Source organism: Polypterus senegalus, chromosome 14, assembly GCF_016835505.1.
Source record: "Polypterus senegalus isolate Bchr_013 chromosome 14, ASM1683550v1, whole genome shotgun sequence".
NCBI classification, from domain to species: domain Eukaryota; kingdom Metazoa; phylum Chordata; class Cladistia; order Polypteriformes; family Polypteridae; genus Polypterus; species Polypterus senegalus.
Genome location: NC_053167.1, coordinates 36,368,164 through 36,381,580, shown reverse-complemented (window position 1 = coordinate 36,381,580; position 13,417 = coordinate 36,368,164). Strand labels below are relative to the sequence as shown.

At 36.8% G+C, this 13,417-nt stretch overlaps 1 protein-coding gene across 4 annotated transcripts in view; it reads right to left on the bottom strand.

The window, feature by feature from the left end:
• znfx1 (zinc finger, NFX1-type containing 1) overlaps positions 1-13,417 on the bottom strand; it is an 89,294-nt gene that overhangs the window by 55,565 nt on the left and 20,312 nt on the right. For all 4 annotated transcript variants that reach the window (XM_039734906.1, XM_039734907.1, XM_039734908.1 and 1 more), the window contains exons 5-6: positions 3,054-3,185; positions 2,376-2,524 (exon numbers count right to left, since the gene is read on the bottom strand). In XM_039734906.1, coding sequence (XP_039590840.1) covers positions 2,376-2,524; positions 3,054-3,185 — 281 coding nt within the window. The remainder of the gene's footprint in view (positions 1-2,375; positions 2,525-3,053; positions 3,186-13,417) is intronic.

Here is a 13,417-nt window from a genome sequence, read left to right as displayed (position 1 = left end):
TGACTGTCCATACCACACTGCACATCGAGGGCTCTGTGATGGAATTGTCATGATCACCAAATTCCTTGGTGTGCACCTGTCAACTGATTTTTCTTGGTCAATTAACTCCACAGCCAAGAAGATGCAGCCACATCTCCGCTTCCTTCGATTACTGAAGAAGGCAAACCTACCCCCCTCTATTTTTACCACATTGTACAAGGAGACCATTGAGAGTGTCCCAAACAGCTGCATCACTGTCCGGTGTGTGAAGTGCAGTGTCTCTGAATGCGACATTCTTCAATATATAGTGCACACAGCACAAAAGATCTTTGGGACCTCTCTGCCTTCCATTAAAGATATCCTTATAAAGCATTGCATCTGGAAAGCTTATAGCATTGTGAAGGACCACCCAACCTCTCCCACAAAATCTTTGTCCCACTTTCCTCTCACAGAAGGTACTGTAGCATCAGAACCAGTTCTGGTAGGTTCTACAACAGCTTCTACCCCTTGGCTGTCCTGACTCTAAACTCTATGCTGTCACCCTGTGCTCCGATCTACTCCTAGTAACTTAGTTACACTTCTTATTTGTGCTATTTTTAAATATTAGTTGTTGTTACTATTTATTTTATTACTATCTGATTCAAATTATTACTCTCTATTCACTCATTGTTTATTTATCTCTTATTTATTTATCTGTAGCACTTTACATTGGCAGAAATGCAATGTAAGGGACAGCCGGCAGCCGAACCCGGCCGGGACACCATGATTTGGGTTAGGTGGAAATCTCATGCCATACAGCTCCTCCATTTTCACCACACACCCTGGCAGCACCCATGGCACCCAACAGGGCTTAAATAAAGAACTCCAAGTCTCATGGTGCCCTTTGGGAATCTGGGGCAATGCTGCAATCCAGGGGAGGTGCCACCTAGCATTCTGGGGGAGGAAGTGCTGTAGAAAAGCTTCCCCCATCCATTTCTTGGGTGTCCTGGCTGGGTTGGGCTGCTGGCTGTCCCTTACAGCATCTATTACGTATTTACTCTTATTTAACAAAACCTTAACAAAAGCCTCTTTTGTTCTTAATTATACTTAGAAATCATCAGTAAAGTGTGTACTGATCTCTGTGCAGTTTGACATAGTAAGAGTATGAGATATTCTGGAAAAATTACTTATGAATATGAAAGATTCCTAGGTCTTATGCTGAGTTATGCAATATCAAGGGATATATGAGTCACATAAGCCACTTCTGGCCATTCCAAAGTGGAGTTATTTTATTAGGCTACATAGCACAGATGAATAAATACTTTACTGATGTTTTGTAAGTGTTATTAGCCACAAAAGAAGACTTTGTTACGTAAGAGAAAATGAGTAATTGATACATTTTTGCAGTACCTAAACTAAAGTGTTTATCTGTCTATTTAAAATATAGTATACTCCCTTACCTGTCTTGCACTTGTCCTATATTCCTGATATATTGCACCACAGTCCTGGGGAACATTATTGTGTGGCACTGTAGGCTGCAATGTTGTGTTTTGATGCTATGACAATAAAGCCACTTAACTTCTCTTATCCCCACAAATATGACATTAGGATCCAATTCTAATATACAGATAACAATTGATGACAGGTATTTACATTGAAATTATGCCTCCATAACCACTTTAGAAAGCAGCTTAGCTAGTTAAGAAGTTGTTACAAAACAGGTAGCACTATTGAACAAAGAAAGGGCTAAGACATGAATGTTAGTGGAATGAGTGACACATATCATTGTTTTAATCAAAAGAAGTAAATACTACCAGGGCATAGAGATTGGAACACAAACTGGCAGAAGTTATACAATCTGATAGCTGACAGTGGGAAACAGACAAATATATATATCCCCTCCTGTCTATTATTATAGTGGACAGCTATTTGGGGATGGCCTAGTACTTTAAAACATAAGATGACACGAAGAACTGCATGGACACCTGTGGAGTTACCAAGAGAGCTAGAAGGGCAGTCAAGTGAATTACAGAGGGCATTCAAGACCCTAAAAGTGTATCCCAAGATATAGTTTGTGGTTGGCCATTAAAATCTCCTACTGATCAGTTTAACACTGCGCTTGGAGTTGCCAAGTTAGGAAAGTGTGTGATTTTTCAAATCAAAGTTATTTCTATACAAACATAATATAAATGCATTGCAAAACTGTGTTCTAAAGTTAAGCGAGTTCTATACACTGAAACATATTTCTTGCTCACATTGGTCCTTTACATTGTAGGATATGGGACACGGTTACATGCTTTATGTTCATTTGAATGTATATCAACTTGTCTTATTTTGGCCATTAAAAATTTTATAAGAGAATAATGGAATGGCGTTAAGAGCATATCCTCTAATTCACAGTAGTTATTACAACTCACCTCAAAGTAAGCTCGTCGCAGGTGATTAGGTAAAGTTTTTCGAAAATTCTTAGCACCTCTCAGTTCTCTCAGTGTAAAACTCTTAAGGATTTCACTATTGCTTCGGCCACCCACTCTCACAATACCCTTTTCCAAAAAAGAATGAATGCCTGAGGAGTAGTAATGTCAGCGAAAATGTTAAAAAGGGGATACAAATTAAATATTATTAATAGTACAAGTAATTTATTTTATCAAGGTGGACTATAACATAAACCACTTATTGCAACCAAAACAATTACATACATTGCCCATTACTAGAAAAATAATAAAAGAGAATGATCAGGAACAAAGGAGTTTTTGTTGGTTACCACTTCATACTGCATAAATAAATACTGCTGGTTTATATTATTCACTTTTTATCAAACAACTAAAAGAGTTACTATAAGCTTCTGCCACTCAAAAACAATGTAGTTTCCCCTGCATATATTCTTTATACATCCATTTTCCAAAACCACTTATCCTGAGTAGCCTTGCAGGCATAATAAATGCATTTATTATATAGAATCAAATATATTTATTATAGGATTTTTGAAATCATGGTTTACAGTAAAAAATCACCAAGTTTTAATTGTCCTCTGCTTACTTCATAAAGCTTAAACTGACAAAAATCAACTTCTAGCTTCCAAAACTAACACCTACCTTCCAGGAACTGGTCCAGTGCATGATTAGTATAGCAGACCACCAGCACAGGGTTCCTGTCATGCTGTCGTTGCCATACTCTTTCATTCGCCAGAATAGCTTGGGCAATCTTCAGCCCCACATAGGTCTTTCCTGTAACAGCAAAGATGTTAACATTTCATACATCAGAATGACTGAGGGCTGTGAATAAACAATGCAGATTATTCACTTTCAAGGTCAGCACCTTTTGCAGAGGGTGTACTGAAGAGACTACATGCAGCAAGCTTCACATGAGTTTTAAAAAATGCAATGATAGTCTCATTTGACTATGGAGATTATGATATCCAACCCGCTATATCCTAACACAGGGTCACGGGGGTCTGCTGGAGCCAATCCCAGCCAACACAAGGGGCAAGGCAGGAAGAAATCCTGGGCAGGGCACCAGCCCACCGCAGTGATTATGATATAAAAAGTTAATATTCATTTCTTTAAAATAGAGTTTATTAATGTAACAAAAATTTGCCTCATCCTCAATTGTCAAAAAACATGCCAGTGTAATTTTTGCTTTATACTCCTGCTATGAAATAAAGTTACTTTAATGCCTCTCCCAAATAATAATAAATATTAAACCTACTGGTTTATATTATTTGCTTTTTATTAAACAGCTGAAGAAATTAATGTAATCAGATAACAAATAATCTTCTCTCACCAACAGCTAATTATAGCTCAAAAAATGCTGTTTCCCTTGGAATCATTCTTCACCCTACACTTTGAAGACTGAAGAACTACTCATTTTTTCTAATATCATACACTTTACATATTATGTATAAAGCTATTTCAGAAGAATTATATGCCATAATTTTCTAGGCCAGCCTGAAATATGCACTTATGATACAGTATCTGAAATACTACATTGTTCAAACAGCCTATTATCCTGAGTACTTGTTCACAGGGTTCACCAATATGTAGTCATGATGTATATGTATGGAATACAGATTGAATACTAATATACCAAGAAATTTAATTTTAAAATGTACTGTGATATTCATCCATGCCAAGTAGACCCATGTTTTTTTTTTTACACACTGTACAGACTGTTATGTGTCCATTTGTTGAGAGCATTTTTGAAATACTATTGGATATGTTTTTAAGACCAGGCAGGAGGAGAATTATACTAAAGTTTTCTATATAATTTACAATTTTCTCTCAGTATTACTATAGCACTTCACTAGTGCGGGTGCTTCATGAATCTAGCATTCTGCGTTCTTATCCTACATACGGGTATTGTTTTGTCTTTCTCCATGTACTCCAGTTTCCCAATCACATTTCCAAAGACATGGTGGTTAGGTTAATTCATAATGCTAAATTGGACCTAGTGTAATTGGGAGGATGTGTTTGTGTGCCCTACAATAGGCTGGCATGTTATCAAGGGCTGTTTATCGCATGTCAGATGTTGCTTTCAGGATAAGGTCTGGCACTCAAGAATCCTAAATTGGTCTAAGTAAGCTTGAGAATTTACAAAAATAACTCACTATCAAATATTACCTGTTGTTAAAGATTTTTATTGTGTAGCTACACTGCCTAACTTATTTTTATAATACAGTTTATGTCTGGTGGTATAGCCTTCTCTCCTTCAAATTTTTAAATTAATTTTAAAAAACTATACTACATGCAAACCTTGTCCCACACAATGCCCTACATTGTCTTACTTTTTAATTTTAATAATTCCCAACTGTTGTCTTTTTAGAAATCCTAGCCTTGATGTTTTGTTACTTTTAAAGTAAAAACATGGAGTCAAGGCTGGGGGAGCTGTCAAACAACGGTCCTAATTAAACCTCAAAGACGCATTCCTTGTATGACTTTGGGCTATACAAGAAATAAATTGTTGTTGTTTTTGAATTATCCAAGTTTGCTTTTTCAAAGAAATGTAAAAATAAAAGTAAAAAGCCAAATTTGTCCCTAGGGACAAATAAAGTTAATTTGCTTGTTCGTTCTTATAGCTATGCACTTCCACCTTACCATACTGACTAATAATGTGAATTTACGGGCTCCACAATTACTTTATTTTTCATATCTCCCCAACAGAACTACAGTGGGTAGGTATAATTTTTTAAAGCTGAGCTATTTTTGACAAAATATAAACCAAACAAAATTGCCTTAATGACCAACATAAAGAGGTCACTCCATGAACTCATTAAATCTCATTTCATAATACAGTAGTGACAGTTACATTTTAAATACAAAGTGTTCTTTAAGTTTAATCAGCCTTTTAGGAAATTCATGAAGGCACTGCGATTTGCTGCCTACTGAAAGCTGAAAAACAGAATGCCTGAAACATGAGGGATGTTCAAAATGTTTCAGCACTTTTTTTACTCTATTTATTAAGAATTTCAAAAACAAATTATGAGCACTTTTCTACATAGTCACCTTCCTTTGTGATACAATTTCCCCAGGGTCATAGCAACTTTTTAATGCCCAATTACTATTCCTCCTGCCTTTACCATTTCCAACGAAAATATAAAAGTGTGGAAACTTTTTGAATGTCCCTCATATAAAATAAAGACTTTTATTTCAGTATGAATGCTATCATACTATGCCAACATACAGCGTTCTCTGGCTGATCAAATAATTTTTATACATCTTTCAGTTAATTCAAAAAGCTGCTACAAAAATTATTACAAGAACAAGAAAATACAAACACATAAGTCCAATTCTTAAATTCTTACACTGGACCCCAGTTAAGTTTAGGGCAGAGTTCAAAATCCTTCTTTTAACATGTAAAGCCTTAAATGGCCAAAGTCATGCTTACTAATCTGGAGTTATCATTACTTACAAACTAAAATGCACATTCAGATCTCAAGATGCTGGTCTGCTTGTGATTCCAAGAATTAATTAATTAACTGGCAGGTTGAGCTTTTAGTTACAGGGCCTTGAAGCTGCCTCCTCAGTGACCACCATCCCTCCACTTTTAATGTCATCTGTGAATTTGACAAGTTTACTTAACTATACTAGAATCAATGTCATTAATATAAATCAGAAAAGGTGATGGTCCAAGGACAGACCACTGAGGAACTCCACTGATAACCTTGATTCATGTGGAGCATTCTCCTGTTATCTGTACTTTTTGTGTTCTGCCTATTAACCAACTCGAGATGAAGTTTTGTAAGTTAGCTCTGATGCCTACAGCTTCTACTGTAGTTTCATTTTTGGTGTGGGACTCTATGAAATGCTTTTTGAAAGCCTATGTAAATTATGTCACATGCTTTGTTTTTGTCAACTATTTCAGTTGCTTCTTCAAAAAAATCTAAAATATTGGTAAGGCAGGGGCTTCCTCTCAGAAACCCACGCTAGATGTTATTTAGAATATTATTTTCATTTAAGTAATTTTCTAATTTATTTCTTATTCTAGTTTCCATAGTTTTGCATGGCACAGAAGTAAGACTAATTGGTCTTTAATTCCTTGGATCCATTTTGTCTTAAAGATTGGAGTCACATTTGCAACTTTCCAGTCCTCAGGTACTTCTCCTTTCTGAAGTGACTGCTGAAATGCACCTAATAAGGGTTTACAGATGACATCTTTCACCTCTTTCAATGAAACTGGTGAGATCTCATCAGGTCCAGAGGTTGTATTAGTCTTCAACGTGGTAAGAGCTTGAAGAATATCTGACTCTTCTATTTTAAAATCTATGAACTCAGAGTTTGTTTTTACTCCTGCATGAGGCATTCCACTTGTTTCTTCCTTTACAAATACTTGGGTGAAATATTTGTTCAGTTCCTTTGCTATTTCCTTCTCATTCTCAATTATTTCTCCATTCATGTCCCTAAGGTTTCTTAAATTCTCTTGTGTTGTCTTTTTCCTGGAGTAGTGCTGAAAAAAATGCTTGCTGTTTGTTTTGGCTTCTCTACCAATTTTTATTTCGATTTCTTGTTTGATATTTGAAATGCTTTTTTTATCTCTTGCTGTGTTTCTGGCATTCCTCCATGTCAAAATTACCTGGCTTTTTTATTTTCTTGTACAGTGATCTTTTCAGTTTTCCATTTTTAATAATATTGCTATTTATCCATTTTGGCCGATTCTGTAATCTTTTTGTTTTATTGCTTTTTGGAATAAACTTATTTTGAACCTGGATCAGAAGATGTCTGAAGAGACACCAACTGTCATTTATAATTGCTGTCATTTAAAGTTAGTGTATTGTATTTAGCCCATTTCTTGACACCCATTGCACGCCCCAACCTACCTGGAAAGGGTTTTCTCTCTGAATTGCCTTTCCTAAGGTTTCTGCCATTTTTTTTCCCCAACAAGAGTATTTTTTTGGAAGTTTTTTTCTTGTCTTCTTAGGGAGTCAAGGCTAAGGGGCTTTCAAAAAACGGGGCCTGTTAAATCCCATTGCGGCACCCTGGGTGACTTTGCGCTATACAACAAATAAACTGTCGTTGTTGTATCATTTCCAGCAGAAATGCGCGTGCTTAACAGTGAAACAGTACAAATTGGATTGTTTCTCCCTATGAAGAATAATGCATTTGACAACTACTATCATACAGATATATACAGTAAAATAAAAATGATAATAGTTCAGTTTCATTACTGTTCTGCTCTCACTGTTGAAGCAGTTGAAATTTCTGACTTATACTCATGTCCTCAGCAGTACATCCCTGATCAAGGCAAAAGTACTATATTTATAGGAGCTCCTCAGTAATTAAAAAAAATGTGATTAAACTGAAACAGATCTAACGTAACTTTACAAGATTGTCGCAAGTCCACAGCAGATCTTCAAGGGAAAAATGTAATGTGTACAAAAAGTGATGACACATGTCAACAACTGACTACAGGTATACTCCTCTGAAACCGAGTCACTGTAATTATGAATTTCCTCTCCATGACTCCCAGACTTCTATTACTATGGAGTGTAGGAAAGTCACTTATTCATTTTCTGAGCATGAGCATTCCAATTAAGGGTTGTGGGGTGTTGGAGCCCACATCAACAGCAATTGGCAGGGGCAGGAACATCATGTGCCTGTTGGGTGCATAGAGGTCAGTCTGATTGGTGACTGTTTAAGCTGAGTTTGCCCTAAGCTAGATCAGTGCACCATCCAAGGATATTTCTTACTTTGTGTTGATTACTGCCAAGGTAGAGTTCAGTCCCATATAAACTTGATTTGGAATATGTAGTTTCAGAAAGTAAATGAAGAGAGATGCTTAGTATATTGGGAGAAGGATGCTAAGAATAGAGCTGCCAGGCAAGAGAAAAAGAGGAAGGCCTAAAAGAAGGTTTATGGATGTGGTTAGAGAGGATATGCAGGTGATGGGTGTAACAGAACAAGATGCAGAAGACAGAAAGATATGGAAGAAGATGATCCGCTGTGGCGACCCCTAATGGGAGCAGCCGAAAGAAGAAGAAGAAAGTTTCAGAAAGATAATGAATTGATTATTTTATATAAAAAGTATTGTTAAGATTCTGGCGCATTTTAAGTAATATTTTATAAAGTTGTTCATGGCAATTTTTGCATATAAAAATCAATACATTAATGTTCTTTAGAAATAAATATTTAGGCAGGTAAGTTGTAGTTTACTATTACAAGTGCAGAAGACATTCAAATTCTAAAATTTCATATGACCTGGGACCTCATTTATAAAATTTGTGGATTCAATCAAAAAAATATGTGCACGCCAAATAAATAAGAAAAAGTGTACAACAAAAAAACGTAATTTATATGTGGCATAGACACATATCTAGGCAATTTACCTTTATAAATCACAATCATCTTGTAAATGTGCCACAAACCTTGCCTGGTTGCCACTCTGAAGAAACCCTGTTGGACTAGGCTAATAAACATATTATTTACATATGCAATCATGATGTTGCAGACCTCCCACCTGACACATACAACCACTGCCAATTGCATTTGAGAAGCTCGATGGTGTGTCAGAGCAGGTAGTCACTATCACCTGGCAGCTGTAATAAAATTATTTAATTTACAAGGAATAGTATAAGCCATATGAAACACTGAAGGTTTAGCTTATTACCTTACCAGCAAGTCAGCCATCATGCACAGTGCCATCAGCAAGTTATCTAATCAAAGCTACTTTGGCGCAAAATAAATGAATCATGGGTTGACCCAGCCCAACAAGCCATGACATTTGTCGGCCTCATTTTGGCATCACAGATGACTTCCATATTAATGGAATGTAACTGTTTATGATTAACAAAAGCTGCACCATTCAACCTAGGTACACGTTTTGGAAATAAAGTGCTGTCAGTTGCCATTATCACCCCTTTTTATGTTGGCACGTACAACCAAACCACACAGAAACTGAATGTAGCATGTAGTGTGCTGTGTATGGCTTCCAGAACAGTGGGCAGGATGGAGCTGAAGCTTGGCTGAGATATTCTTGACTGGCTGGCCAGTTCACACTGGTAGGTACCTGTAGCCAGAAAGCATACCATTTGTTCAAACCTGGATATGAACAGGTACAGCCCAATTTTGGGCAGTGTTTTTAATGCGGGGGACAACTCGGCACATAGTTCCAAGACAATGGCTCTTGATAGTCTAAATCGCCTCATAAGTCACTCATCATCATGGTCAAAAAATTACAACCGGTCCTGGTTCCCTTGACATATGACTATACAGCTTTCAAGCAGTGCCAAACAAGCCATGCTATGTTAAACAATTAGGCTATGAATGGGCTGTAGGGCATGATATTTATAGCTTTGTGTAAGCAGGGAGTGAGTCACACCTGTATTTTTACTGTGCTTTGAATTTTAATCCTCAAGTGTGAAAACAGGTAGCCAATACAAGCTGACGAAAAAACAATAAAGTTCTTCAGTGCAAATACACAGCATTGGTCATCGTAAAGGTGAACTAAAATAGTCTGTATATCATATTAATCAACGCACATCAACACACATTATGGTAACAGCTTGATGATTTGAATTATTATGCACATGAGTCATCATTTACCTGGTTTGGCTGCATTTCCCTACTTGATCTAGGGAGTTGCTATTTCCCACTTTCTGCAAAATGTTTTGTGTTAATGGGTCAGAGACACTGCAAACATATGCAAGATTTCCTGTCAAGTTTTCCTTTATAAATCCTGACTTTTATGTGGGAAGGAGTATACAGTCATTTCAAGCATCTTTTTGTTCATATATGTTGGTTTTATACAATAAATTTGATGCCTGATGTTCAAATATTGATGTTTTCCATGAACTCTCTACCTGGATAATAAAGTTAGGGAAGTGCTGGCTATGCAAACATGGTAGCTGAGGGAAGCAGGAATGTCTATCCATGAAATTAAATTCTGTTTTACTGTTTGTTAATTTAAATTTTGTGATATACAGTATGTTGAAAATGAACCTGACTTTCTAGTATGATTAAATCATACATTAAATATATTTATAAACATCAAAATGATGTGTACAACATTTAAAGGAGTTTCAGTCAGATACCTGATTTCATTCCAAAAGGACACTCCTATAATTTTAATTCCACAGCTCTTTACTGTTTGCTAATTTAAATTTTGTGATATACAGTATGTTGAAAATGAACCTGACTTTCTAGTATGATTAAATCATACATTAAATATATTTATAAACATCAAAATGATGTGTACAACATTTAAAGGAGTTTCAGTCAGATACCTGCTTTCATTTCAAAAGGACACTCCTATAATTTTAATTCCATAGCTCTACTGATATTTGGTCTGCTTGCCTTCTGAGTTTCAACTGATAACAAGAGATGTTAGTCAAAGCTGAGGTGACATCTTTGCAGACTACCTCCAGACCAAAGAAACACCTAAAATGAAATTTCATCTTAAATTTGCAACCGCAAGATGAAATAAGTGAAAGTGAACCATGGTCCAAACAACAGAGGTTACAACTTCCTTTAAAACACTTCACTTTCTTGCGAGTCAAGATGCAGTTTTATTAGAGCCTACAAGCTACTCTCTATAGAGTCTTTTAGCTGCAGTCTGGAACCCGTCTGAACACAGCCTTGGAATGGGTCCACTAGTTCTGAGATCCACTCTTACTAGTACAAAACAACCTTTATGCTAGGGATTTTCCCAGTCTAGGATGAATGAAAAGAAGCCTTATTTTAAGATTGAAATTTTAACATTTACTGTATGCTTTTGTGTCATAAAGAGTCATGTTCTTCCATATGAAATTGCAAAGGATATGAGGGAGACAATGTCACATAATAGACACAGTCAAAGGACCCCATTACCACAAGCAAAGTTCTTTACTCATTTCAATCTACAGCCACAATATGCAAGCATACACAGTATTAGACGCCATCCTTAAACACACTGTATCAGAAAATTGTTTATCTGTGCCAAGATAAATTAGAATTCTGTAAACAGACACATAAAATCCTGCTTTCTAATGAATAAATACTATGTTGTAACAAGCTCATGAATATCAGCTTCTAACTAATTTCAAAACACCCAAAAGATTTTGCCCTCTCTCACTCATGGCTTTTAGAGCAGGGGCATGCTTAATGTGACATCACAGTAAAATCCACAAGAGAAATGCTAACCAAAAAAGCTTGTAAAATCAAAAATACAATCTATAAATGATTAAGAACAATCAGCCTCTTCTTTGCTATATGTTTGTCCTGTACTAAGGCCATTTTTTCCTATCCTACAGCAGCAGTAAGGCGTAGTCTCCTCCCTCTTTCAATTCCAGACCATGCCTTCAGATGACCACTTCCCTCTAGATGACCCGCCTCTTCTTCTTCCATAGCAATAAAAAGCCAACAGCCTTGCTCTGCAGTCAGTCTACTTCAGTCTCAGTTGTTTATTACTACTAGCTTACTTAATAATTTACTACTTGCTTACTTTCAGTGAACCCTACAATATATGAGGTGGATGTCCAACCCTTTTCATTGTATTCTGTAAGTGCCAAACGGGATGGATGGGCAGCCCAACCAGGAGATGGGAAGGTTCCTTACCCAGACGACAAGCCCCAAGTGGATGGACAAGCATCCCAGCTGAATGTGTTTTCAGTACCTTTCCTGGCCAGGATAAAATGGAAAGACAGGGAAAGTCCATCTCTGGGGACTGTTTATTCCCCCAATATACTAGGTGGCAGCTTCCATCAGGAAGAGCTCCCATTCATACTCCTGCAGGGCAAAGTCTCAGAGATCAACCCTGTTGGGGTGTGTGGGTGCTGCAAGAGGGAGCTATAAAAAATGCAATCCTTGAAGATGGCTCTGCCTGACCCAGAACAGCCGCTAGGCTATAGTCATTTGACACTAGAAGTACACCTGGGTCCTAAGATAAGCCACCCTGCCTCATCCAAGTAAGCTGAGTCCAGAGGAGGTGGCCAAAGCTTGCCTGAAGGAGAGACGGTGAATTTATTGTGGAGAGAAGTCGGTTTGTGGAGGAGTAAAACCTGTATAAGGTATTGGATTTAATAAACCACTTTTTATTGAAGCCTTTTGACTGTGTGACTGCATTTGTGTTCTGGGTATGAGGAGCTGCAGCGCTCTCTGGTGGCCTCAATATATATACACACATATAATCATTTATCAATAAAATTGTTTTATTCTCTTAATTCTCTTTCTTAAAATAAGCATGCTGCAGTTACTTTGACATAAGTATAGTGATAAAGAATTTCAATTACAATTATCTTGTGTATTAACATCAATCAACCCATTCCCCTTCTTTCCCATGCATACAGAATGGCAAGTTAATTGAGCTATACAATTGCTACTCCAAGTTATCAGAGTTCTATTAAGATTAACTATTGGACAGTCATTCATGTTCTGAGCAAGAACACTACAATTCAGGGTTGTGGAGTGTTTTGAGTCAACGTCAACAGCAATTGGCACAGGTCAAGAACAAGCCCTGAATGGGGATCCAATCAGGACACCCTTATTCACACACCTACACTCACTGATATGGTGTCATGTCATTTCATTTAAATAACATGTGGATGACTGTGTGAGTATGTAAACAAAACACATATTTCCTAGTAAGACACCATTGATTACTGCTGATATCAGGAATTGAATAAAAGTACAAAGCAATGCATTTCAAACATAGACACATACATACAATACAGATACAAACTCAGAAATGCAACTAAAATGACTAAATGTTAGTATGAGAGTAAACTATGAAATTTAGCAGTGGTAAGAATTTGTGCAAACTTTAGCAGAGAATAGGGCTTCTTACGGACTACAAAGTAAACCTAATCCAGTCTCATATGCAAGTTCCCTTCCTGATCAACTTAATGTTTTTTCTGCCCAGTTTAACTTTAACTACAAGCAGCCTGTCACTAGATTGCCTGCAGCATTACATGATTCAACCATTCTTTGATTCTTTAAATAATGTAAGGAGGACATTTAAATGAGTTTTTGCGCAGAAGGAATCTGATCCAATT